This window comes from Protopterus annectens, chromosome 2.part0 (genome assembly GCF_019279795.1).
Source record: "Protopterus annectens isolate FY-2018-M chromosome 2.part0, PAN1.0, whole genome shotgun sequence".
NCBI classification, from domain to species: domain Eukaryota; kingdom Metazoa; phylum Chordata; order Ceratodontiformes; family Protopteridae; genus Protopterus; species Protopterus annectens.
Genome location: NC_056728.1, coordinates 1,332,630,738 through 1,332,656,098, shown reverse-complemented (window position 1 = coordinate 1,332,656,098; position 25,361 = coordinate 1,332,630,738). Strand labels below are relative to the sequence as shown.

At 41.4% G+C, this 25,361-nt stretch overlaps 1 protein-coding gene across 1 annotated transcript in view; it reads right to left on the bottom strand.

Moving 5' to 3' along the window:
• TOPAZ1 (testis and ovary specific TOPAZ 1) overlaps positions 1-25,361 on the bottom strand; it is a 1,272,938-nt gene that overhangs the window by 1,005,711 nt on the left and 241,866 nt on the right. Inside the window, exon 7 of the mRNA XM_044060400.1 lies at positions 2,532-2,595. Coding sequence (XP_043916335.1) covers positions 2,532-2,595 — 64 coding nt within the window. The remainder of the gene's footprint in view (positions 1-2,531; positions 2,596-25,361) is intronic.

Below are 25,361 nucleotides of genomic sequence, written 5' to 3'. Positions count from 1 at the left end.
GACTTACATTATACTGCTGAGTGTCTGGGAGAAGAGACCACAGCACCTGGATCAAATTAAAGAGAAAAAGGAACAGCAGTGAACAGCCAAAAGGTATACAGAAGAACCAAGTGCTGTTAACTGGGCAACACGTCTCAGTGCAACCTTCTGTCAATGATCACTTGGTATTTAACACATCCTGCACAGACCACCCACAGGCAGCTACTTCCTGAGTGCAATGCTGACGCTTGATTGTTACGGAAAGTGAAACAAACATTGTGCACATTACTACTGCAGAGCCAGAATAATTAATTGCTTATTTTAAGCAAATGGCAATGTCAAGTCACTTATCTGGTAACAATCCCCACATCTAACAATGAAAGCCAACTTTGACTGATATACCTCAGAATTAACATAATAGAATAAAAATAGCAACAACTGGACACATTTATTTTAACCCCCCCCTCCCCCATGCAAAGGTATAACCAGTTTCCACATTGATCCCCTTCAGTAGTTTAACCATGTATGCACAAGCAGTAAATGACCCCATTTCCCCATTAACCTTTTCAGTAGTTTGTGCATGTATGCACAAGCACTATATGGACACCAAATTAAAAACTTTCCACAATAACTTCTTCAGTAGTTTGTACGTGTGCACAAGCACTTAAATTACATCAAAATGAAACATTCCCGCAATGACCCCCTTCAGTAGTTTGTCCATCTGTGCTTAAGCACTTCACTGACACCAAAACAAAACATTTTCCCCAAAACTCCTTCAGTAATATGCCCATGTCTCCAGAAGCACCAAAATAAAAAAACATTCCCTTCCCCATGATCCTTTTAGTAATATTTCCATGTATACACAAGCACTTCAAACACCTAATGAAACATTTCCCCAATGACCAGTCATTAGTCTGCCCATATATGCACAAGCGCCACAATGACATTTACCTGAATGACATCTTCAGTAGTCTGTCTATGCACAAGTAACAAAATGAAACCTTTCCCCCAATGACCCCTTCAGCAGTCTGTCCATGTATGCACAAGCACCTAAATGAAACATTTCCCTCAACAACCCCTTCAGTAGTCTGTCCACATATGCACATGCACCAAAATGCAGCATTTACCTCAACCACCACTGCAGTAGTTTGCCCATGCATGCCCAAGCACTTCACTGACACCAAAATGAAACACTTCCCACAACCACCCCTTCAACAGTATTTCCAAGTTTGCACAAGCACCAAAATGAATACCCAAGGACCCCTTCAGAAGCCTGTCCATATATGCACAAGCACCAAAATTAAACAATACTCCCAATGAGACCTTCAGTCGTCTGTCCATGCATGCACAAGCACTTCACTGACACCAAATGAAACGTTTCTACCAATGACCCCCTTCAGTATTATTTCCATGTAAAAGCACCAAAACAAATATCCAAGGACCACTTCAGTAGTCTGTCCACGTATGCACAAGCACCAAAATTAAATTAAAATAAAACACTTCCAACAAATCCTTCAGCAGTTGTCCATCTCTGCACAAATACTAAAATGAAACATTTACTCCAATGACCCTTTCAGTAGTATTTCCACATATGCACAAGCACCAAAATTATATCAAAAGCAAACATTTCCCTAACAATCCCTTTAGTAGTATGTCCAGGTATGCAAAAGCACAAATATGACATTCCCCTGAATGACCTCTTCAGTAGTCCGCCCATCAATGCGCAAGCACCAAAATGAAACAATTCCCCCAATCACCCCTTCACTAGCATACCGCTATATGCATGAGCACTTCACTGACACCAAAATGAAACATTTCCCTGAACAATCCCTTCAGCAGTTTCTCCATGTATAGACAAGCAACAAAATTACATCAAAATGCAACATTTCCCCACAACAATCCCTTTAGTAAACTATCCATGTATGAAGAAGCACTAAGATGATATTCCCCTGAATGACCCCTTCAGTAGCATGTCCATGCATGCACAAGAACCAGACTGAAACATCTCCCTTCTTTTAATTCAGAAAATGAATATTAATTCACCTTCTCTTATTCAAAGTCTCAAGTTAATAGTACTAATTTTATTTCAACCCCCCCACACACACACAGTCCCCTTTCCCACCTCATTCACACTCACAAACATTGCCCCCATACATACACATACACACACAAAACTTTTATCAACCACAGCAGACTGAAAAACTAAACCAAGAAAACCACCAATTATTTACAGTGGACAAGCAAGTTCTCCCAAGCAGATAGAATAGAAATATAGATACCTTCAATAATAGACCAACATAAACTAATAGATACAAGAGTATCATTTACGTAACACAGTATTCAGTGTGTAATGTAGCCAAGACTAGGAAGTGACAGCTGCGTCCAATGTATCATGTTCCAGTCCATTTACTGCAAATTGCAACACTGCTGCACTACCTGCAAACTATTTAGTAATAGCCCATTTTAACTTCATTTGTTGACTGTGATATTCCATTCTAGACAGCACTATATAAAATGACAATACTTTTAGAGAGTAAACTTGTGACACGTACCTGCACGGATCACCAAATTTTGGCAGCGGGAGTTCACAAACTTTCTTATAACCTCCATGCACAGCTAAAACAAACCAATGGTTCAGATATCACAACAATGCATTGAATTCTTGGATGAAAACAATACCTACTTTACATGCAAGCTGTCTTTCAAAACAACAGATATGTTGTTACCATATCAGTTTACTAGAAATTCTTCCCTAATGCATCTGTGGTTGGGTAATAATCTTACCAGAAGTTGGCAAATTTTCAGGAAAATCCTACCTTTTGGTATGTCTGTAGTCAATGCATTCCATGATGCAATGCACTGGGCATAAATGTGCTCATCCCTTAAGTACTGCATTGCCATCCCTGCCACTAACAAGCACATTCAAATCAAAAATGATATGGATGGGACTCTGCTGAGAGAAAGATATAAAATACATACTTGCCTGACATACAGGAAGCTTGGAACTGCTGCTAACAGACAAGTTACCAGCAATGAGACAGCAATAAAGGTATTTTCAGCCAACTAAGGAGGGAACTCTGGCAGGTTAACAGATATCTATTAGAGAAGAACCCCTTGATAAATACCTGGAGGACATGATCCCAAGAAAGACTGGCCCAGACAAGAAATTAAATTGAATGCAGCACAACAAACTTCCGAAAAGTTGCCCATCGCCAAACTCATGCTTGAGGCAATGTTTGGTGAAGGTGTGCATCAATGATCAAGTAGTCAAAAGACAAATGTCTGCAAACATTCTTGATGGAAATACAGAGACCACCACTTTGTGGGTGCATCTGCAAATAAGTGGGCCAACTAATGGCAAACAAGGCAGCTGGCAATTTACTTGGAAGGAGGATGCTTGGCAGTCTGAAGTACTTCTCTCCCTGGAGCAAAGCTAAACTCTTCACTCATCCTGCAGTCATGCAACCCTCTCTGGTTCAGAAAACTGTACACATACAGGGTATGAAAGGTCTTTTACCTTCTTGATTTCTGTCACTACTACAGAAAACCAGGAGATTAAGAGACTGTTTTAGGAAACGTTCAGGAACTACCTTCAGGAGGAAATGTGGATTAGTCCTGAGAGTTTGTCTACTCTTCTGAAAAACCAGAGTTCCCATACTTGAGGAATTTAAACTTCAAAATGTGATGTGCTTAAAGTAAAGGTCACCAGATGCAAAGTTTTCCAAGAAATTAACTTCACCAATGCTAAGCTAAAAGATTCAACTGACAGACATAAGCCTGCCCATCAAAGTTCTGGTTTCAGGAGAACAAGGATGGTTCCTTTACTGCAAATGACAATGTAGCTTTCCTTTTAAGGGCAGATTGTCTAGCCAACAGGTCTACCTCTTTACTACTTCATATATGCAGAAATATCCATCACAGACACCACACATAAGGAATAAAATCAGCATGAGCAGACAAGGCCCTGAGGTGGAGCCAGCTGTCTCCACAGCTCTGAAGGATATCCTTAGCAAAAGGCCATTTATGATACCACTAGTGCCCTTGAGGCATGAATCCAGGTCCTTCCTTGTCAATGGGGTATTGTTCTTGGCCTTTCTCCACTGAACTTTGCTGTGAGACAAAGGGTCATTGGGAATGGCAGGAAGGAAAATAAAAACCTCCAAAGAGCAACAAGAGAAAAATGTTCACAACTAAACCCCTTACACACGTGACAAACATGTCAGTCACCAAAGAGTTCCACTTCTACAAAACTTGATCAAGCAGATCCTCTGAATTCAGAGGTATGGGACAGGCAGTATGTCACAGCTCAGTGCATCTGCAAGTGCTTTCACATTTCCAGGGAATTAAAATAACAGGGATAAGAATACCCCTCTGTCTTAATTCCCAATGCCAAACAAGCAATTTTCCCTGCACAGGGATTGCAGCACACTTCCCTTTTGTTTAGATACCATATGATTAACTGACCAAGTAGAAGAAGCTATGAAGCATCTGGACAAAGTTGAAGAACAACTCCAGGAAAAACAGCAAACGCCCAACGAATACTTCATTAACAAGACACAGTTAAGCGCTTTTGAAAATCTTCATCAGAACATAAAGCCACAAAAAACATTCCCGATATATACCCCTCATAATGTATCACATAATATAATAAATTAGTCTTTTAAAGCTAGACTACCAATTTTATAAAAAAGTTTATAAAAGTTTAAAAATTATCTGATACTATATGCCAATAGCTTTAACAGGGGGGTAACTGAACAATCATCATGTAATCCATGATAATTACAAGCATCTAATAAAATCTGCCATCTAAGTTCCTGTTTATCTAAATGTTCATTTATTATCCACCTCTGTAGATCCTTATGTATCTGTTCTATAATTAAAAAATTTAAATTACGGTTATCTTTTTTTCAACATGCCTATAAAGTGCATTGGAAACCATAATTTTAATTTTTTAATTATAGAACAGATGCATAAAGATCTACAGGGGTGGATAATAAATGAACATTTAGATAAACAGGAACTTAGATGGCAGATTTTATTAGATGCCTGTAATTATCCTGGATTACATGATTGTTGTTCAATTACCCCCCTGTTAAAGCTACTGGCATATAGTATCGGATAATTTTTAAACTTTTCTAAACTTTTTTATAAAATTGGTAGTCTTGCTTTAAATGACTAATTAATTATATTATGTGATACATTACGAGGGGTATATATTGGGAATGTTTTTTGTGGATTTATGTTGTTTTGATGAAGATTTTCGAAAGCGCTTAACTGTGTCTTGTTAATAAAGTATTCCTTGGACGTTTGCTGTTTTTCCTGGAGTAGTCCTTCAACTTTGTTCTAAGTTTAATTCTTGGTGGAACTATGAAGCATTTGTTTGCTCAAAACAATGAGGGGCAGGATAACTACTCTGCCTTTCAAATGGTTGATTTTGAGCCCTCTCATCAGAGGGTTGAACATACTGTGCAGTGTAGAAGAATGAGCCAGCTTCCCAGCCTGCAACCAAATCTGGTATCAAAATCTGCAACAGATTCATCTGCAGAAAGAGAAAGGCCACCAGCAGATTTTCACTTACACAGAATGAAAAAAGCTAGAAGAAATATCAAAGTCTAAGGCCTACTAAAAGATCGGAAGGTGTCTCTGCACAAAAGATAAAATCTACAATTCTGACATATTTGTTCATATACCGTATCCTGATGGTGTTATTTTTTGGCCAGCATAGGAGCAGCTCTGGTCTGAATTCCCTTCCCAGAGGTTAGAGTATGAAAAAAAAAAAAAGACTAAGACCTGGTTCTACAGCATGGAAAGATAAACCCCAGGCTATGACTCCAGCTGGGGCTCTGTTGTTGCAAAAGCCAGGCACAGAAGGATGGAAGTACACTGCTAACTGTTGTTCCTTTTATACAGGGAGTGTGACAATCAGACTCAATGCATTGCAGGCAATTACAGGTGGAAGTCTGTCTTGCAGCAGCAGGTGTCATGAGGTGCATCTGGCCACTGCTTAATCACTACACAGTGGCCTTCAGTTGGTATGTGTAGAAACATACACATCCTCAAAGTACTGCATACCCTATCATTTATAAGTGCATGTGTAGCCACCAACAGGTGGCACTAGAACTATGCAATACTAAGAATACTCCAAGAAATATATGCCAAATAGGAGAAGGCCCAAAACTAAGCCCTGTGGTACACCACTGGCAACTGTTTTGCCTTCACAAGTGGCACCTGCTATTCTAACCATATTGCTTTCGTCAGACAACTAGTTAGCTATTAACTACACGATACAGGGATTTATATTCAGATTTACAAGTCCATCAATAATGCTTGCATGGGGAATAGTGTCAAAGGCCTTGGCCAGGTCTAGATATGCTGTATGGACTGCATTTCCAATGATTCAATACATTTTTCAAAGAAACTAATGAGGTTAAAGATGCAGGACCTTCCTTTGATAAAGCCAAATTAATAAGGGCCCAAGAGGTTGAGTGTGTGTAAATAGATTAGTACTAGGCTAACTGCCCTTGTGGGCCATTTTAAGCATGGCCAATTAACCCATGTGAGAATCAAACCCTGCACATTGTGTGTGCAAGGTAAACACCTTAACCATTATGCCATCCTCCCACCCTAAGAGATTTTCAATGTCCACATTAATGAAGTTAATCCCCTCCACAGCTTTCCTTATAGGTCTAAAGTTACTAGGGTCTACAGCTGGAGTGCACTTGTGTAAAGGCCTTACAACAGCAGCTTTCCAGGCCTCAGGAATGTAACCAGTGGAGAGGCTTAGATTAAAGAGTTTAAGCAAGTGTTCAGAAAGACTATATTTGGCACTGAATCAAGCAACCTGGTATGTTGTCAGGGTCCATAAATGGAGTATTCTTATTTTTAAAAGGGCTGAGAGAATTTGCTCCACAGTAGTTTAAGGGGTAGCTGTGATTGTGGAATGTATAGGATAGCTGTAACTGTGGGTGGAGCAAAACATGCACTAAATTTGTTAGCTAGGATATTAGCTATTTCCTTTGGGTCAGGGAGTGGACTAGCTCTTTCATAGTTTGCTTAAGTATGCTCTTAAGGTAGGTAGAATGAGACCTCTTATAAGCATTGAGCATTTTTTTGTCTTGTTATAGAATTTATTTATACTGGTAGAATGAGACCTCTGGTATCACACCACAGGGGCTTGTTTTAAAACATCTCATTATATTTGTTGCAGACAGGGACTGCCTTATCAATAAAACTATTTAAGTGGGAGAAGTCAGAGGCATAGGTAAGCAGCTTTAGCAATATGATCCTTCAGACACCAGCAATTAGCAAACTGGGGAAAATGTGTCCAATTCATTACAGCAGGTCTGATGGCCGATAAGCAGCAAGGATAAAAAGCCTTAAAAAAGTAACATTACCTTTTGTTGAGTATGTAACTATGAAGCCCCCTTTCATGGAATCTCCAAATCCCATGCACCTGAAAGGAGTCCTGGTGACCTCTACAGTCCAACAAACTATCTACTGTCAGGAAATGTGACTGGTTAGCTGCAGAATAGAAGTAATAATAAAATCATGATGGCAGACAAAGTCCACCACCCTGCAGCTTGGTGAGAGTGGTCTGGCATTAGCATTCAGTCTGTGAGGGCATGATGACCACAGCTAAAGGCACATCACTGAACACTGAGCTCTCTTCATCTGAACGTAGATAACTAGTTTGTGAAAACAGTAGAAACAATGATGTCCAAGAAGAGTGTGCCTATGGTCTCTCCTACCTCACTGCTCTTGAAGAGGATACCAAATTACTTACGGCGTCCACTACGTAGGCAGAGACAAATGACAATGAACAACCATTTCAACTCAAGATAAAAAAAAATCCTTTGATGTACGATATGTAAAGAAAGGACTTCACTCAGGTTATGACCATATCTCCTCCACTTCCCTGGCCTTCAATTGCAGAAAAAAACAAGCATGAAATTTCCTTGGCAGAACCATTAGTACTAGTTATTCACATAATTAAACTGAATTTCCTTTTGCTACGAGTCCTCCACTACAGCAGCAATCACTTTAGCAAAGATCAAACAGTTGCACTCTAATGTTGTTTACACACACCCAGACAGTCATGTCCACAAGAAGCTACTCAGGGGCCCTGTAGCAACAATATGCTTAAAACTCTACAACTTGAGCATCCAGAAATGGCACCCCCCCACCCCTCTCAGTATATGTAAGTATGTTTCTGTAGGTCAGTTTAGTCCCATTAGGCTAGTGACCTACTTTCGAGTAAAACTTTATGTAGTATTCACATCGACTAGGGAAAATTCCCTTCCTGCTCTACTTCTAGCATGAAGGTAGCTGTGAAGGGCAATACAGTAAAAACAATGACATGGAAGAAAGTACAGTTGTGTACACTTACCATAAATGTAGATGTTCGAGTGTCTTCACTGTTGCAGTCATCACTGTAGGGTTCCTCCTGCCAGCAGGCAGCCCTCGGTCGGCCAGAATCCCAAAGTCTGGGTCCGGCGTCGGCTGTGAACTCATCTTCCCCGAAGTCAGAGCGACAGGGGTATAAAGCTCCCAGCCGACGCCATGTTCTCCAGTTTTTCTTGCCCCAGATGTCAGGTGCCCAAATATAAAAGGCTAAAAGTAAAAGAAAATATCACAAAGGTGCAACATACAACAAAACCCATACCCTGTAGCAAATACACCTCGGAAGAAGGGTAAAGCAGAAAACCACACCAAAAGGAGTATAAGAGGGGACAGGAGGGAGGGTAACCCAGACTGCAACAGTGAAGACACTCGAACATCTACATTTATGGTAAGTGTAACACAATGGTACTATGTTCGTGTTTCACTGTTGCAGTCATCACTGTAGGGTTGAATCCCAAAGCTGAGAAAAAAGGGGTGGTGGTTATAGAGCAGAAGGGGTGGCTAAAAGGCCTGCCCTAGATTTAGAGTAAAGAGGGAGATTATAGTGCTTAGAGAAAGTGTGCACTGAACTCCAAGTTGCAGCTTCCAAAATATCTTTGGTAGGGACTCCCCTGAGGAAGGCAGCAGCTCTGGTAGAGTGAGTCCTAATTTTTCCAAGGATTTGCTTTCCATGATGAGAGTAACAAAATCTGATTCCATGAGCAATCAATTTAGAAATGGTCTGTTTTGAAATAGCTTTGTCTTGAGAATTAACTGCATAAGAAACAAACAGTTGGTCTGTTTTCCTGATGTCCTTGGTTCTGTCCAGGTAAAAACGAAGCTGCCTGTGTACGTCCAAAGAATGCAAGATCCTCTCCCCCTTATTTTGGGGATTAGGGAAAAAGGTTGGCAGGAGAATAGTTTGGTTTAAAGCCACTTTAGATACTACTTTAGGCATGAAAGTAGGGTTAGTTCTCAAAGAAACCCTGTCTTGATGAAAAATAATGTAAAGTTCCACAGCCATGAGCACTTGCAACTCCGAGACTCTCCTGGCTGAAGTTAAAGCCAGTAGGATGACAGTTTTCCATGACAGGTATTTTATATCAGATGTGTTAGCAGGCTCAAAAGGTGGCAGAGTAAGTTTTTCCAGAACATAACTGAGGTCCCATGCAGGAATGGGCAGAGTCCTTGGGGGCCTTAAATTCTTTGCCCCTCAGATATTGTTTGAGAAGTGGATGTGAAAAAATAGGTGGATGTGTGTTATAATGAGCAGAGATAGCTGAGGCTTGTATTTTTATGGAAGAAAAGGATAAGCCCTTATGCAACATATCTGTTGGGTACTGTAAAATCAAAGGAATATTTGGAATGAGAGAATCCGATTCCTTAGCCTGCATCCAAGTGCAAAATCTCTTCCATTTTCCTGCATAAGATTTCCTAGTACTAGGCCGTCTGGCTTCTAAGATAACATCCATAACCTGTTTGGTAAGGGGTGGATTAATTACGGATCCTGAATACGCCAGGCTGCCAGGCTGAGAGTTTTGATATGAGAGTGCAGGACCTGGCCCTGGTGTCGAGTCAAAAGGTTTGGAATCTGTGGTAGAATCCAAGGGGGTTCCTGGGAAAGATTTTTCAGTGTTGAGTACCAGAATTGTCAAGGCCAATTCGGGGCCAATAAGATCATCTTTGGTTTGTCCTGTTTTATTTTCAGTAGTACTCTTGGTAGAAGAGGCAGTGGTGGAAAGGCATATCCCGAAAGGTTCCGCCAACTGAAAGAGAGCACATCCACTTTCCATGCTAGCTTGTGATATGTCCTTGTGCAAAAGGTCTGTAGCTGGTAGTTGTGGGGAGATGCAAATAGATCTATGTCTGGGCAGCCCCAGGCTTCTGTAATCATCTTGAATATCTGGGTGTTTAGCATCCACTTGTGTGGGTCTGACAAATTACTGCTCAGATTGTCTGCCAGAGTGTTTTCTTTTCCTGGCAGGAATTCGGCTTGTAGATCCACCTTGCAAGCCAGTGCTGTGTTCCACAGAGTCATGGCTAGTCTGCAAAGGGGGTAGGAATGTGATCCCCCCTGCTTGTTTATGTACTACATCATGGTGGTGTTGTCTGTCCTTATCAGTAGCTGCCCTGGCTCTAAAAGATTCCTGAAGGCCATGAGGGCATTCTGTACAGCTAACATCTCTTTTAAATTGATATGTAGGTGCTTCTGATCCTCTGTCCAAAAACTTTGCAGGCCTTTCCCCTGCAAGTGGGCTCCCCATGCATAATCTGAGGCATCCGTGGTTAGTACCTGGTTGGCTGGAGGTAGACTGAAGGTTTTCCATTTGTTTTGAAGACATGCCATGGCCCACCAACGAAATTCCTTTTGTAGGCAAGGTAAGACAGGAATTACTGTTTCCAGACTGTGACAATGCTGGGACCAGACGTTCTTTAGGAACCGTTGTATCTTCCTCATATGCAATCTTGCATGGGATTTGAGTAGGATGCAGGAGGCCATGTAACCCAAAGCCTGCAGAAATTTTCTTGCAGTTAGCTGAGACATCAACGCCAGACTTTTGAAAGTTGAAGCCAGCTGCAATTGTTTTTCTGGCATCAGGAATGCCATCTAGGTTGTAGTGTTCAATAGAGCACCCAGGAAAGTTATCTGTTGAGTGGGTATCAAATTTGACTTTTTTACGTTCACAGTGAATCCCAGGTACTTGAGCAGATTCTGAACAAATTCCAGGTACTGGAGTAATATGTCTTTGCTGTCTGCTTGAATAAGGTAGTCGTCCAGATAAGGGTAAATTTGAATACCCTTGAGTCTGCAATAAGCTACCACTGGTGCCAGGCACTTGGTAAAGACCCTGGGCGCAGTAGATAAGCCAAAGGGCAGTGCACAGAATTGGTAATGCTTCAAGCCTGCCTTGAATCTGAGATATTTTCTGCACTCCTGTCTGATAGGAATGTGCAGGTAAGCCTCCTTTAAGTCCAATGTCACCATCCATGCATTTTTGCACAACATTGGCAGGAGCTGCTGCAGAGTAAGCATCTTGAACTTTGGTATCTCCAGGAAAGTATTTAAGACTGACAGATCCAGGATGGGTCTCCAAGAATTTTCCTTTCTGGGAACTAGAAAGAGTCTGGAATAAAAGCCTTGTCCCGTCTCTGAATATGGAACCAGATCTATGGCCCTCACAGCCATGAGGGATCTCACCTGGTTTAATGCCTCCGCCCACTGATTTTTTGGAAGGTCTGGCCATCCGTTTGGAATTGGCAAGGTGTGGAAGTGGAATTTGTGACCTCTTAAAACTACATCCAGAGCCCACTTGTCTTGGGTAATGCAAGTCCAATTTTGGTGAAAAGGGGAAAGTTTTCCTCCCAGAGGGGCTTCCAGGAGAGAGGATCCTGGAGCCAAGCAGGTAAGAGTCATTAAGCCTGTTTCCTATAAGGTTGAGACCTATCCTCTCCACCCCTGGGGGTGGAAGCACTTCATTGTCTAGGCCTGTACAAGGCCTGGGCTTGGGCCCTCCCTCTGGGGCGCCTATTTCTGCCCCTCTGAGGCCTGTCTGAGCTGGGAAAGGACCAATTCTTAGCTGGCCAATTTCTGCTAAATCTGGGAGGCTGAACTTGCAAGAAATCCTTAACCGTCTGCATGGATTTTGCTTTATCCTCCATTTTCTTTATAACCTCTTCAACCTTAGACCCAAATAAAACATCATGTTGAACAGGAGCATCCAGTAATTTTGCTTTAACTTGGTCAGGCAAATTTCGTTCCTTTAACCAAGCATGTCTTCTAATGACTGTGCCAGTGGCAGCCGCCTTGCATGAGGCTTCTAGAGCATCAAAACCACAGTGTAAAGTACGTTTCCCCACCTGCTCAGTAGCATGCATTAAATCTTGTAACTCTTTATTGTCTGCACATGCAGAAAAGGTAGACATTTTTTGTTTCATAACTGTCAGAAGATATTGCTGATATTTCAACATATGGAATTGACAATTTAAAGCTCTAACAGATAAAGTAGCAGAAGTGTACACTTTTTTGCCCCATCTCTCCAAAGCTCTGGAATCCTTCTCTGACGGAATAGGGGTTTTAGCAGTGGCGGCCTTAACACCCTTAGGGCCCTGAGAAATGGTCTCTGGATCAGAAGTAGAATTTTTAAACAGACATTTGTGAGCGTCAGGAACCCTGTAATACCAGTCAGGCTTAGCAGGGGCCGGAGGAAAAAAGAGTCAGGGGCTAAATTAGATTCAGTGAAGATATCATCCACAATATCCAAAATAGGAGGAATAGCAAGGGGTCTGTGTTGGGGAAGAAGGAAATCCCCAAGCCTTCTCTTAGATTCTGAGTACTCCTGGCCTTCCCAATGGAAATGTTCCCTCAAAGTTTGTCCAAAAGAGTAGTCTTCAGGAGGAAAAGCTGAGGGAATGGATTCTTCAGCATCAGAATCCTCATAATACTTGATCAGAGGATTTATAATCCAACTCTTGTCTTGGTCTTTTGTCTGGAGGGGGATGGGTACCCCTAATCATAGTTAAGTCCTCAGCCATTTTAAGCATTTGTTTTTGAGATTTAGGTCCCGGATCAGAAAGAACCTGGGCTAGAGTCCTTGATTTAGAAGGTTTCTTTGCCTTTACTTGAAGCTGCGTAGGCCTAAAAACTCTCTCGGAAGCCGGTACCTGCACAGCGGCTCCGGACCCATCCGAGGGAGCATTATCCGAAGGTCCTGCACCTTAACTATCCGAAGACCTAGTCGGCTCCTCATGGGAGTCCGTATCGGCAAGCAGTTCTGAAATGGCCGATGACAGGGGCTGCGAAAGCGCCTCACTGACTATGGTCGAACCGGTAGCTGGCTCTAATTGAGAACTGTTGTCTGATTTGGACCTCGGAGGCCTATCCTTATCCCTGCGACTTTTATGAACTCCGGTAGTCGGAAGCGTGTCCGATGACATGTTATAATTAAATCGTCGTCCAAGTAATGAAATGCAAAATCGGATCTCTGCTTAATAGTACGTTGATTAAATCTAGCACAAAACCGACAACTTGCTACGTCGTGGTCAGGCTCTAGGCAAGGAATACAGTAAGAATGAAAATCCTTATGAGGTATTTGCTTCCTACATGAAATACAATTATTAACTTTTTCTGACATCGGACTGGAGCAAGAAAAAAGTTTCCCCAATGGGGTACTTAGCTTTGTAAGGAAGAAGATCTTCAGATTGAAGCACCAAAAATAACAGGAGACAGCCGACCGGCACTTGCGAACTGCTTTCACCGCGTGGCAAGAAAGACTGGAGAACATGGTGTCAGCTGGGAGCTTTATACCCCCTGCCGCTCTGACGTCGGGGAAGAGGAGTTCACAGCAGATGCCAGACCCAGACTTTGGGATTCTGGCCGACCGAGGGCTGCCTGCCGGCAGGAAGAACCCTACAGTGATGACTGCGACAGTGAAACACAATGAACATCAGCAATGTCAGCAAGTGAGATTTAGAAGCCTAAGGTTTTAGAGTTAATTACTGGATGTAAACACTGTGGGTTTGGAAAGGTCTCATGCAGAGGATACACTGCCTGTGATCAAAGTTATCATTATCAGGGTGGACTATCAGACAAGGAGATACAGAAAATGTTGGAGGTGAATGATTCTGCAGCTAATGACACCAGGAGTGAAATAATGGAAAGGAATGAAGCAGAACCTATGAGTGTGGACAAACTGGGGGAGTGGGGGGTTTAACACAGACAGAGATAGACAATTAAAGGGGATAACCACAAGTATTATGGCTCCTGATATGCAAAAATATGAAATTTGCCCTTCGTATACAGTAGAAGTAAACTAGTTCAGGATATAAAGGTTCAGAGTAGTACCTCAGATGTTTCTGTGACTTTTACATGCAGAAGACTGTTCAACATATGTGACTTTTGGTTATATATAATTTTAAATGTGTTGAAATGGTCATAGGGACAGAGTTGAAATACAGACAATAGTTCGTTATAGAAAAGGAATATTTTAACAGTAAATCTGCTGAACATTTTTGTGAAAAAGAAAAAAATGGCTGATTTACAGAATCCAGGCTTAAGGTACTAACAGAAGGAACACATTCCAGTTTGAAACAAGCGATGATGCTTTAGCTGAGCAGTGTGAGAAAATTAACTCAATAGAATTATTAATTTCTGGTCTGGTGGCTAGCATGCGTGGTTGGACTTGCATATGAATCCATGTAAGTTAATTCACTTGTCAAATGTCATTAAATACAAGAAAAGGAAGGAACGTTCTAAATAAATCAGATTAAGGACAGTCTTTTTTATTAAATGAGGAGAGGGAAATGTCATTCCTTGAAATTCTGCAAAAAAAGATTATCTGATATCTGTGTGGAAAGGGGACATGTAAAAGTAGTATTTGTTTAAGAATATACAATAGATAAAAAGTAAAGCAGCATTATGTATGAAGCTACACAATCTTGTACTGATTAAAAAACAGATTTTTTTTTGGGGGGGGGGGGTACAAGATTTTATAAGCTACCAGATAAACAGACCAGTACAAGCCTAGCAATTGCAATTCCCACTTCTTGCTTCTACTTATCCACAAGCGTCTGAAGAGTTAAACCAAATGTGGATTTACAAATTCATATCCGGTGTGGATTTGCTTCAGAATTTGAAAGAAAAATCAGAAGTGTGGAGGGGGACCATGCTTAGTCTTTTGGTTCTCTGGAATGTTTTGGGGAATATTCAAAGGTTCATTGGTGTGTAGTAGGCTAATGGCCCTGGGGCGTTTACAAGCCTAGCCATAGGATTACCCTGGCATTGTGCCACCCGTCCATAGCTCCCAGTGCCTCTAAAGTAGAGACACTGGAGGTATCCCTGGGGTGAACTTTCTATTTCCCATCCACTCATCAAGATTTCTCTTGAAGAGGATCAGCAAGGTGCTCTGCTTGACATGCATGGGAAGTCTATTCCATAGCATGGACAGTCTCTGGGTTATGAATCTGTCCCTCCAGCACGTTCTGTTGATTGTGGTAATGAGGATGAGGTCTCTGGAGTGTGTAGTGCGCAGGGATTGGGATTTCTTTAGATCAAGCAGAGATTGCCTCTAAGTAGGCGATAGGAGACCGAGAATAGTTGTTTTTTTTAGTCTGTCCATATAGGACTTGTGTTAAGGCCTAAGATCCTCTTTCTAAGGTACTTTTGCGGCCTCTCCAGTTGTTGCAGGTGTTTAGTGAGGTACATGCCAAATGGGGCAATGTATTCGATGATTGGCATAATAAGGAAAGCATACAAGGAAACAATGACCTCTTTCTTCCTGGATGCAAAACCCTTAGCAATGAGACGTGAACATAGGACTTTCTGACCACAGTGGCAATGTGGTGATCAAAAGAGGTTGCTGTCAACCTGTGCTCCCAGATCTCTTACAACACCTTCTGTGTTCAGTGGACTACCATCAATGTGGTAATTCATGGGAACCGGCTTTTCCCAAAGCGGATGACGACATTTATTGGTATTGAGCTTAAGGTCATGGTTCTGACACCAGTCGATGGTCTCAGTGAGGTCATTCTGTAGGATGTCAACATCACTTGAGGAGTTAATAATAGCTCCCAACTTGCAATCTGCGAACTTTGTCAGCCACAGTCCCTTCCTGTTGGCCTGGACTTCAGAGAAGTAGATACCAAACAAGAGAGGACGCAGGACCAAACTCTGTTGGACTCCACTCATGACTAGTCAGCAGTCTGACTTGAAGTCAGCTACTTTGACACTGTGGATTCCCATCTTTGAGCCAGTTTGCAACCCACCTAGTGATATAGGGGTTGATTCCTAGCTTTGTGAGTTTTTCTGAGATTCCTGAGTGGGGAATGGCATCAAAGGCCTTGGCCAGATCAAAGTAGCCTGTGTGAACCACCCTGCCTTCATCCACAGCTTTGGTGACTAACTCAAAGAATTTGACCAAGTTGGCAGGCATGATCTACCCTTCACAAAACCAAACTGTGTGCAATCCAGAGTTTGGAGATTCCCTATTTCCTTGTTTATTAGGTCTATAATGATGCACTCCATAGCTTTGCATATCAGACTAGTCAGGCTAATGGGGTGATAGTTCCCAGGGTCTGTAGTTGCTCCTCCTTTGTGGAGGGATGACTGTAGCAGTGTGCCATTCAGTAGGGACAAAGCCTGACGTGAGGCTGTGATTGAAACGGGCACACAGGTGAGGTGCCAGTTCACTCTGTAGTTTAAGTAAAATTTAGAAGCAATAGTTAAGGATGCAAATTATGCTGTACCAGACAGAATTTTATTATAAGAATTTTTACATAAAAATGGACTGTGTAGGTTATGTTCTACTGATGAAAACAGAGGACTGAACAGTTTAAACAAAAATATTTTACAATGAATATTTTGACAGTTTGTGGAGATTATTTTCCCCATGGGTAGAAGGACTGGGTCAAGGAAAGAATGGCAGGAACAGAAGTACACTGAAGGAAATACTATGTAGAATCAAAATGGAGGTACGAAAACAAAATTATTCTATCTATAGAGAGGGAAATAAATACAACACATTTTATGTGTTCTAAATGTATACAAGACAAGGCTGCATGAGCTAGAACAGTGAGCTATTTGAATCATAAGGCTACTATAGTGAAGCTGGTAAGCCCAAAAAAAAAAAATCTGGAACAGAATTGTTCAGAGACCATGCATAAAACAGTATTCTGAAAGACTTGAAAACAATTTGTTCAGGAAATCTTGCTATGAAAACTGGAACAAGTAGGTGGCTTGCATGGAAAAAGCAAAATAAGAATATTTATACTTACTGATAAGAGACAGAAAGTTAAGGAAAGAAGGGAACGACGGGAAACTAGGGATGATGGATGAATGAATGGGCTTAAAAATGTGATACGCAATACTATGTGCTAGAAAGGGAACCGTGAAAATACTAGGTAAAAAGAAAAAAGACTTAGAAAACAAAAAAATATACTTTTTGACAGGAAAAGACAGCATTAACCCAATGTTAACCAGAATGCTTCAGAAACAAGAACACTTGCATGGAAAAGTTGAAGGATGACCAATGGCCAAAGGTGGCTCAAGAGAAAAACAAGAAGATAAGGTGTTATTTGGACAAGATACTCTGATTTGCAGAGGTAAAAGTATGGATGCAAAATGAAAACAAGAAGAGTTGATGAGAATTACAGATGCTGATACAGCAGTGAATATTGAAATATACAAAAAGTTTTGAAAGTCACAAAAGATAAGTCTCCTGATATTGCTATGATTACATTTGTTTCTTTCCTTTTCTTATATAAACTTTGAGGAAACGAGAGTGCTAAAGAAAGTGCAGTTTTATCAGAACTTATAGCAATAGATGTCCTACTTTTCACTGTTGCAGTATTCTTAACATCTGGGATACCCTACCAAAGATGGATGAACTTCAGACCAGCATACCAATGCCTTTACACCTTCCAAGTGCTGTACATCAGACATATTTCCTACATCCAAGGCGTAAAGTACATGTGTGACATACAAGCACATAATCATCAGAAAATAAACTGCACCAGAAGAATTAGAGCAACCCAAGAGCAAAAGCAAAATTATGTACATCCAAGAAGGGGAGAAGCTAAGATAGATAGATACCTGGCCAGAAGGAAGGCAACGGAGAATAACAGGGGGAGGAGGGACAGACAGAATACTGCAGCAGTGAGAAGTACGACATTTACTGTTACAATGACTTCTTACATGACTGTACTATGTCCTTCCTCATCGTTGTTGTGGTATTCTTTACATTTGGGACCGTACAAAACCTACTAGAGAGAATGGGAGAAGGAAGTCACAGTGAAGCCCTCTAAGAACCCATGAAGGATGGGCCTAGCATAAACCACCCTGACCCAAGAAATCACATCCAACTTGTAATATTTAGTAAATGTATGTACAGAAGACCAAGTAGCAGCTTCCAAAATGGATCCAATATCCACACCTTTGAAAAAAGCACCAGAAGAAGCAACTCCCCAGGTAGAATGAGCACAAATGAAGAAAGCTACTTGCCCTGAAAGGAAGAGCAAAAAGAAATAGCCTTAAAGATTTAGCAGGAGATGGTTTTGGTTTGCTTAGAAACAGGCAAACCCATATTCTGAACTGAAAAACAAAAAGTTGTTCAGATTTCTGAATATCTTTCGTCTTAACTAGGCAATACCTGAGCTGTCCATGTAAATTAAAGATGTGAAGAATTCTCTCACTAGCATCCTGAGGAGGTGGGGGGAAAGGTAGATGAATTGTTATATCCAATGACAAACCATTAACCACCTTGGGCATGAGAGAGGGATTAGTACTTACAGAGACCATCTCTTTGTGAAAAAAGAGAAACTATCATATGTGTACCTGAAGTGCAGAGGAGCCACCAAAAAGCTGCAGGCTCAGACAGAAACTGACTTCACTTCTCAAGGACAAAATATAAATCCAAAGGAGGAGAAATAGGCTTTCTTGTGGGCCTAATATGAAGGACATTTTTCAAAAATTGTTTGACTTCAAAACAAGAGGAAGGGACACATTTTAAGGCAGGCAAGCAGAAATGGCTGACAGATGAATATGCCAGACCAGAACTGAGCAACTCACACAAACATGAAAGGACCATAGGAATACCGAAACAAAATGGGGTCCAAGTCATGTTTGAGACAACACACATTTTTTTCCTCTTTAGTCACATAGGATTCTCTAGTAGTGGGTTTTCTGCCACCCTGCAAAACCTGAAGCACGTTCTCAAAAAACTGGTGTCTAAAGGGAATCAAAAACTCACCCAGACTGCAATTAGGAGTACAGAGAATAGGCAAGAAGGGGCTAGAATTTACTGGAGGAAGCTGGCAAAGGAACAAAAGTATTGAGAACAAATAAGGGGAATGTAACAGAATGGAAAGAGGTGAAGAAATTGATAGGGAAGGCAATCTCTAGCCTGCAGTACAAGAAATTTATATCAGAGTACAGATAAAGAGAAAGGGATATGGGAATCCAAATGAAAGGCCTGTACTTGTTGAGTTTTTAGTTGAATCTATAACATATACTATTGTTAAAAAAAGGGATAATTAGTACGCCATATAAAATATTACACAATAACTACAGGAATCAGAGATAGTCAGAAAAATTGGGAAGAGATTCGATACAGCAATTTACAATGAAATAATGGGAGGACATATGTATAGCTCCCAAATATGCCACAAAATCTAGACAATTTAGAATTTTTGCTTGGAAGTGTTTGCATAAGGTACGTTTACAACCCAAGCAGACTCCTAATACATTTTTTTCTCAGGTAGATGGCAAATGCTGGAAGGGTAATGAAGAAAGAGGTACCTGGGATCATATGTTCTGGGAGTCTAATGAGTTGGTAGACTTTAAAAATTCCTTGCAGAGTGCTCGGTCAGGAATAGCAGAGGAGCAAATGACTGCAACAAGGAAAATTTGTTTTGTTTTTTTTGTTTGTTTGTTTTTTTTTTTGAGCTGGAACAGAGGATCTGAATTTCCTAGACATAGTAATCTGGTGACTGCCAAAAAAGCAATTAGAAAATGGAAACCAACTTCTAAACAAACCATACGTGAAGTAGTGAACACTAATAGAGATAAAAGAACAGCAAGTAGGATCTTTAGAAAAAGATAGGACTATATTGCATAAAAATGGAAATCTTGGAAACAATATATGCAGAAAAATGTTTTAGAGGAAGAATGAGGCTTAAGATAAGGCAAGAACTGAACAATTTATCTAGCACTGGTGTGTTTATATTGTACAGAAAAATATGTGGTGTATAATGTTTTTAAATGTGAATGTTAATATCATTCGATGACGTCTGTATTTATATAAGTTTTCATTTGTCACAAGTGATGATACAAATACAATAAAGGTGTTAAACTATCATATCACCCACAGAGTACACTGAAGTGTGCACAAGTAAGGATGGATGATAGATACCTTGTCCTGTGTGAGAACAGCCTGATATGAAGGGATATGTCAAAGCTACATAGTTAAGGCCCCAACACACAGCATGAGCAGAAAGCTAAGATTAAAAGTGGAAAGTGATAATGAAATTGGGGAAAACTCAAGAGACTGGGATTTTGGATGAATATCCTTAAGAACAGCAATAGCTATACAGATTATTATATTCATAAAATAGCAGAAAGTATTCTAAGAACTATGCCAATACAGGAATGGAGAAAGGAGATACTGCCAATAGGGATGTCTGCAATTAGGAGCACAAAGACTAGGCAAGAGGAGGTTGGAACTTACTGGAGAAAACTGGCAAAGGAACTAAGGTATTGGGAGCAAACAACTAGGAAAAATAAAATAAAATAATGGAAAAAGGTCAGGAATCCATTTGGACTGCAGGGTAGACACTGCTTTCCCTATCAAGGACAGATATCAGAATACAGGCAAGCAGAAAGGAGCAGAGGGATCATATGTGAAAGATTAGCACTGGTAGAGTTTTTCATGGAATCTGGAACATAAGCTGCTTTTAGAAAAGGAATAGTTAGTATGGCCTATAAAATATTGCATTATAACTATATGAATCAATCACAAATGGTTAAAAAGGATTGGGAAGAAAGACTGGGCAAGCAATTTACAAAGAAACAAAAGGAAGATGTATGCATGGCTCCTGAATATGCAAAAAAGTGTAGAACATTTAGGATTTTTGCTTGAAGTGTTTGTACATGTTATTTTTATGCTCCAAGCAGACTAAGAATGTTTACTATAGTAATCATTTTAATCGATGCTGCTGGCTACTGAGACTTGTCTGCATATATCAACTGGACAAGCTGATTTAAGTATACTTTTCTCTGCACTTATTTAAGATTTGAGTCGGTAAATATTGTGCGTCTTCGATTCAGTAAATATTGTGTCTCTGTCTCTCTGCGGTTAGTTCCCCCACCCTCCTCCCTGCTTCCTGTTGTGGTGTTAATCTTGGTGGCTTTGGAATTGCCTGCCCCTGCTGTAAATCTGTTTTTGCACACTCCTCCTGGACCTATCTCATTTGCTCACTCAACTGAGTACAGTACGATCATATTTTGATTTCAGATACTCCTACCAGTCCCATCTCTTCTGCGGTGTACAGAGAGAGCACTTGGGAAGGACATTCCCCTATAGTATCTTAATCTGCTCTGTTTCCTCCCTCTCCAAAAAAAAAAATTTGCACTTCATCTGCTTTACTGTATTTGTGTTTCTTCCTACTTTATTACCTTATTTTGCTTTTGCCTCTTCTTAAAAGTACTCAATTGAATTTATTCTGCTGCCTTTATTACTGCTTGTTAGTTGTTGTATCTTTCGGCTTTTCCCGGTTAGGGGTCGCCACAGCGGAACTCTGGTCCGCTAATGATTGGCAGTTGACTTATGTACCAAGTTGCCAGCCCTGACGCACAACCTTCAACAAAGGTACGCCCATTCACACATGTCTCCACACAGAAGACGCTTTAGCTGAGAGTCGAACAGGACAAAATCTAACTGTGAGGCGACAACGCTACTGCAGCACCACCACCGCCTGACTAAATTGTAATTGCTATTCTAAGGCCCTTGGTTTAACCTCTTGGGCTTCAAACCAGTTGTTTTACATTAAGAAGGTTTGTGGTATGCACTGTTGTGGCAGGACAGGTAGCGCACATCCTTCTCAGTTGGGAACTGCTGATTGAAGGCTCAGTGTCTGTTATTCTAAAAGTGTATTAGTTCTGGGTTAAGCACTTGGGCTTCAGGCCAGTTATTTTACATTAAGAAGGTTTGTGGTCTGCACTCTTGTGGGAGGAGAGGTTAGGATTCTGCCTTCTGAGCTGGGAATTTCTGGTTAAAGGCTTATTGCGCATGCTTACTTGAATGGTTTCTTTCTGAAATTGGTACGCCTTGTTTGCTGTAGCATAGACTAGATTCAGGCCGGCTGGATCTAGCTTTGTTTGTATAACTTGTGCACTGATCCAGGCTGTCTTTTTTGGAGAAGGTTTCTCTGTACCCTAGTGGCAGGACTGTGCAGTTAGAACTTGTCTGATTGAAGACTGCTGGAACAGGGCTCAGTTTTCAGCTTTTTAACTGGTTAATTGGGTAAAGTGTTGTTTTAATTGTATCTGCTCTATTTTCTGAAAAAAAACAAACAAAAAATATACTTGTTTCCCGCCTTTCTGAACTAGTATAGTCCAGTTTTCACGTTATTGCTGAATCCAGGGCTGTGTTACAAGTTTCTGTGTTGCCCATTCCTTACTTGGATAGAAGGAAGTTTCTCTGTTCACCTGTGAGAGAAGGGAGCTTTGAGCAGCCTATCTGTCCCTGGAGGAGTGGTTTCAGCCCAGAAGTTAGTAGTTTATCGGCCATTTTGGGCTAATTTCGATCTCTTTCACTTCCCTGCTATAAAAACCACATTTGTGCAGTTTTGTGCACCGGGCAGCGCCGTTTAGCTAGAGTTAAACAATTCTCGGCTCCACGAAGACTACTCTTCAATTTTTCCCTTGGAACTAGACAAACCTTCAACTTTAGCACAAACCATTAATTTCACAGTCAAGCACTTGCTTAAAACTCAAAGTAAGTACTAATTAACCCTAGCACTAGACTCCCCCTATACTGTCCAGAAGGGCAAGGCTCTCTATTCGTCCCCACCAGCCAATCAGAAAAACAGGTTACTCAACCTATTCAGGCATGTCCAAAGGGCAGTTTCCGGTGTAATCTCCAGTCCAACTGGTGAATCTGGGCATTTTGAGGCAAAGTTACAACTGCCTCATGTGCACAGACAACCCTCTCCCCTCCTACCACCAAACACTAATTATGCGAGAGATGCAATTATACAGCCAAACTGGAGGCAAAGCTCTCTCAACCCAAGACTGGAACTGACAGTCAAGAGGAGAAGGGTAATACTTGCAACACACCACCAGTCTCACATAGACCTAATAAACCAACACCGGCAAATAACACACATGAATACATGAAAACATACTCGGAGGCTCTAAATAAAAATCTGCAAAAGCAACAGAGACCTCCAAAGCAGACATTCAAGCAACCTCCACACCCAATCACCAACCATGAAACACAAACTTCACAATCAGTGTGCCACACAATCACAGCCCTTAACACAAAATAACATACCCAACACACTATTAATAGGTGACTCTATAGTTAGGCACACTGATGTCCCACTAATTAGGCTGGACAAGGAGACGGTTACAGTTAGCTGCCTGTCGGGTGCCAGGATCCGCCACAACACAAGCACTCAGGTCACTCCAGAACAAGTACAAATAAAACTCTGTCATTATCCATGTTGGTGTGAATGACCTGAGACGTACCTCCCTGGACTACATGAAGAGAGACATGGAAGAGCTCTCTGATCATGTAGCCCAGGCCGGTATGACCCTGACCCGGAGTAGCATCCTACCCTCAACCAAGAATGATGCCACAGTATAAAGAAAAAATTATCAATTTCAACAACTGGCTAAGTTTCAGGTGTCAATGAAAGGGGATCCAGTATCTGTCCGCCTGGGATGACATGCTCAACGAGCCACGTTGCTTCACAAGAGATGGCTTGCACCGGTCACCCTTAGGCTTTCGAATACTGGCCAAGGCTCTTTCCGCCCCCATAGTGCCTTTTTTAGGCAAGGCTCAAAAGACAAACCCACCACCATAAATAGCACAAGTAACCAAAAACTGAGGGTCATGCTACTCAACGCCAGAAGTCTAAACCTCAAAATGCATGCACTCGAGGCACTCCTCAGTATGGAGAACATCAACATCTGTGCAGTAACAGAAACCTGGTTTAAGGCTCCTGAGAGCACCCCAGCACTATTACGCTATAAATCATACCATATCTTTTGGCCACAGAACCAGGACCGAAACACAAAAGGCGGGGGTGTATCCATATTCATCAAGGATACCCACACCTCCAGGTTAGTGGTGCAGCGCAATGCATCAGAGATCATCCATGTGCAACTAACAATGGTCAAAACTGCAATCCAAATTGTAGCTTGCTACAGATCACCCACCATGGCCCAGGACCCCCATTCCGCATTTCTGGAGACACTGGGAAATATGAAGGTCCTACTAAACACCCTAATACTGGGTGATTTCAATTACCCAAACATAAACTGGGAGAACTACTCGAGTACTAACTCCCTTGCCCAACGCTTCCTAAAATTTATAAACTCGAACGCCTTGGATCAACTGGTCAACACCCCCACCAGAGGGAACAACATATTGGACCTGGTCATTACCAACATGGGCGACCGGTGTTCCACACTGGAGGTCAACCCCTCGCTGGTTAGATCAGACCATAGACTAATCACTCTGGATATCCACATTCCACCCCCAATCAAGGAAATCACCGTGAAAAACTTTTCAAAAGCAAACTTTGCATTACTTAAGACCGAGGTGGAAAGGTTCACAGCCCCCATGCTAAAGGACAATGCTGTTCAAGCTGCTGAAACCTTTACAAAGGCACTCTATGAGCATCTACAGGAATGCATGGATCGTGCTATCCCAAGTAAAACCAAGACTCACTCCTCCAAGAAAAGGAAACCAGTCTGGTGGACCCCTGCCATAAACAAGCTATACAAAAGAAGGAGGAAATTAGTACAGAAAAGAGTAAAATCCCAAGGAGGAAAGACATCCCTGATCAGTATCAGCAAGAAACTACGATCCCTCATTAAATCATCCAAGGCTAGTTTCGAAAGAAAAATTGCCAATAACTCCAAAGATAACCACAAAGCGTTCTTTAGCTATGTCAAGAACCTAAGTGGAAACTCTCAGATCTGCTGTTAGTGCAGAATGGCACAGAATACACTGAACCGACTGATATTGCCAACATTCTGGCATGCAGGTTTAGTGCAAACCTCACCTCCAAGGGCCCATAACCATGCCAGAAGAATGCAGGGCCCTGTCAATCACCGACACACAGGTTAAAACAGCCCTATCCAAAGCCAAAAATACAGCTTCAATGTGACTGGACGGTGTCCCAGGTTGTGTCTTACAAGAGCTCCAAAATGAACTAACCCCCTCACCTAAACACACTGTTCAAACTTAGCCTCCCTACAGGCTACGTACCCACAGAGTGGC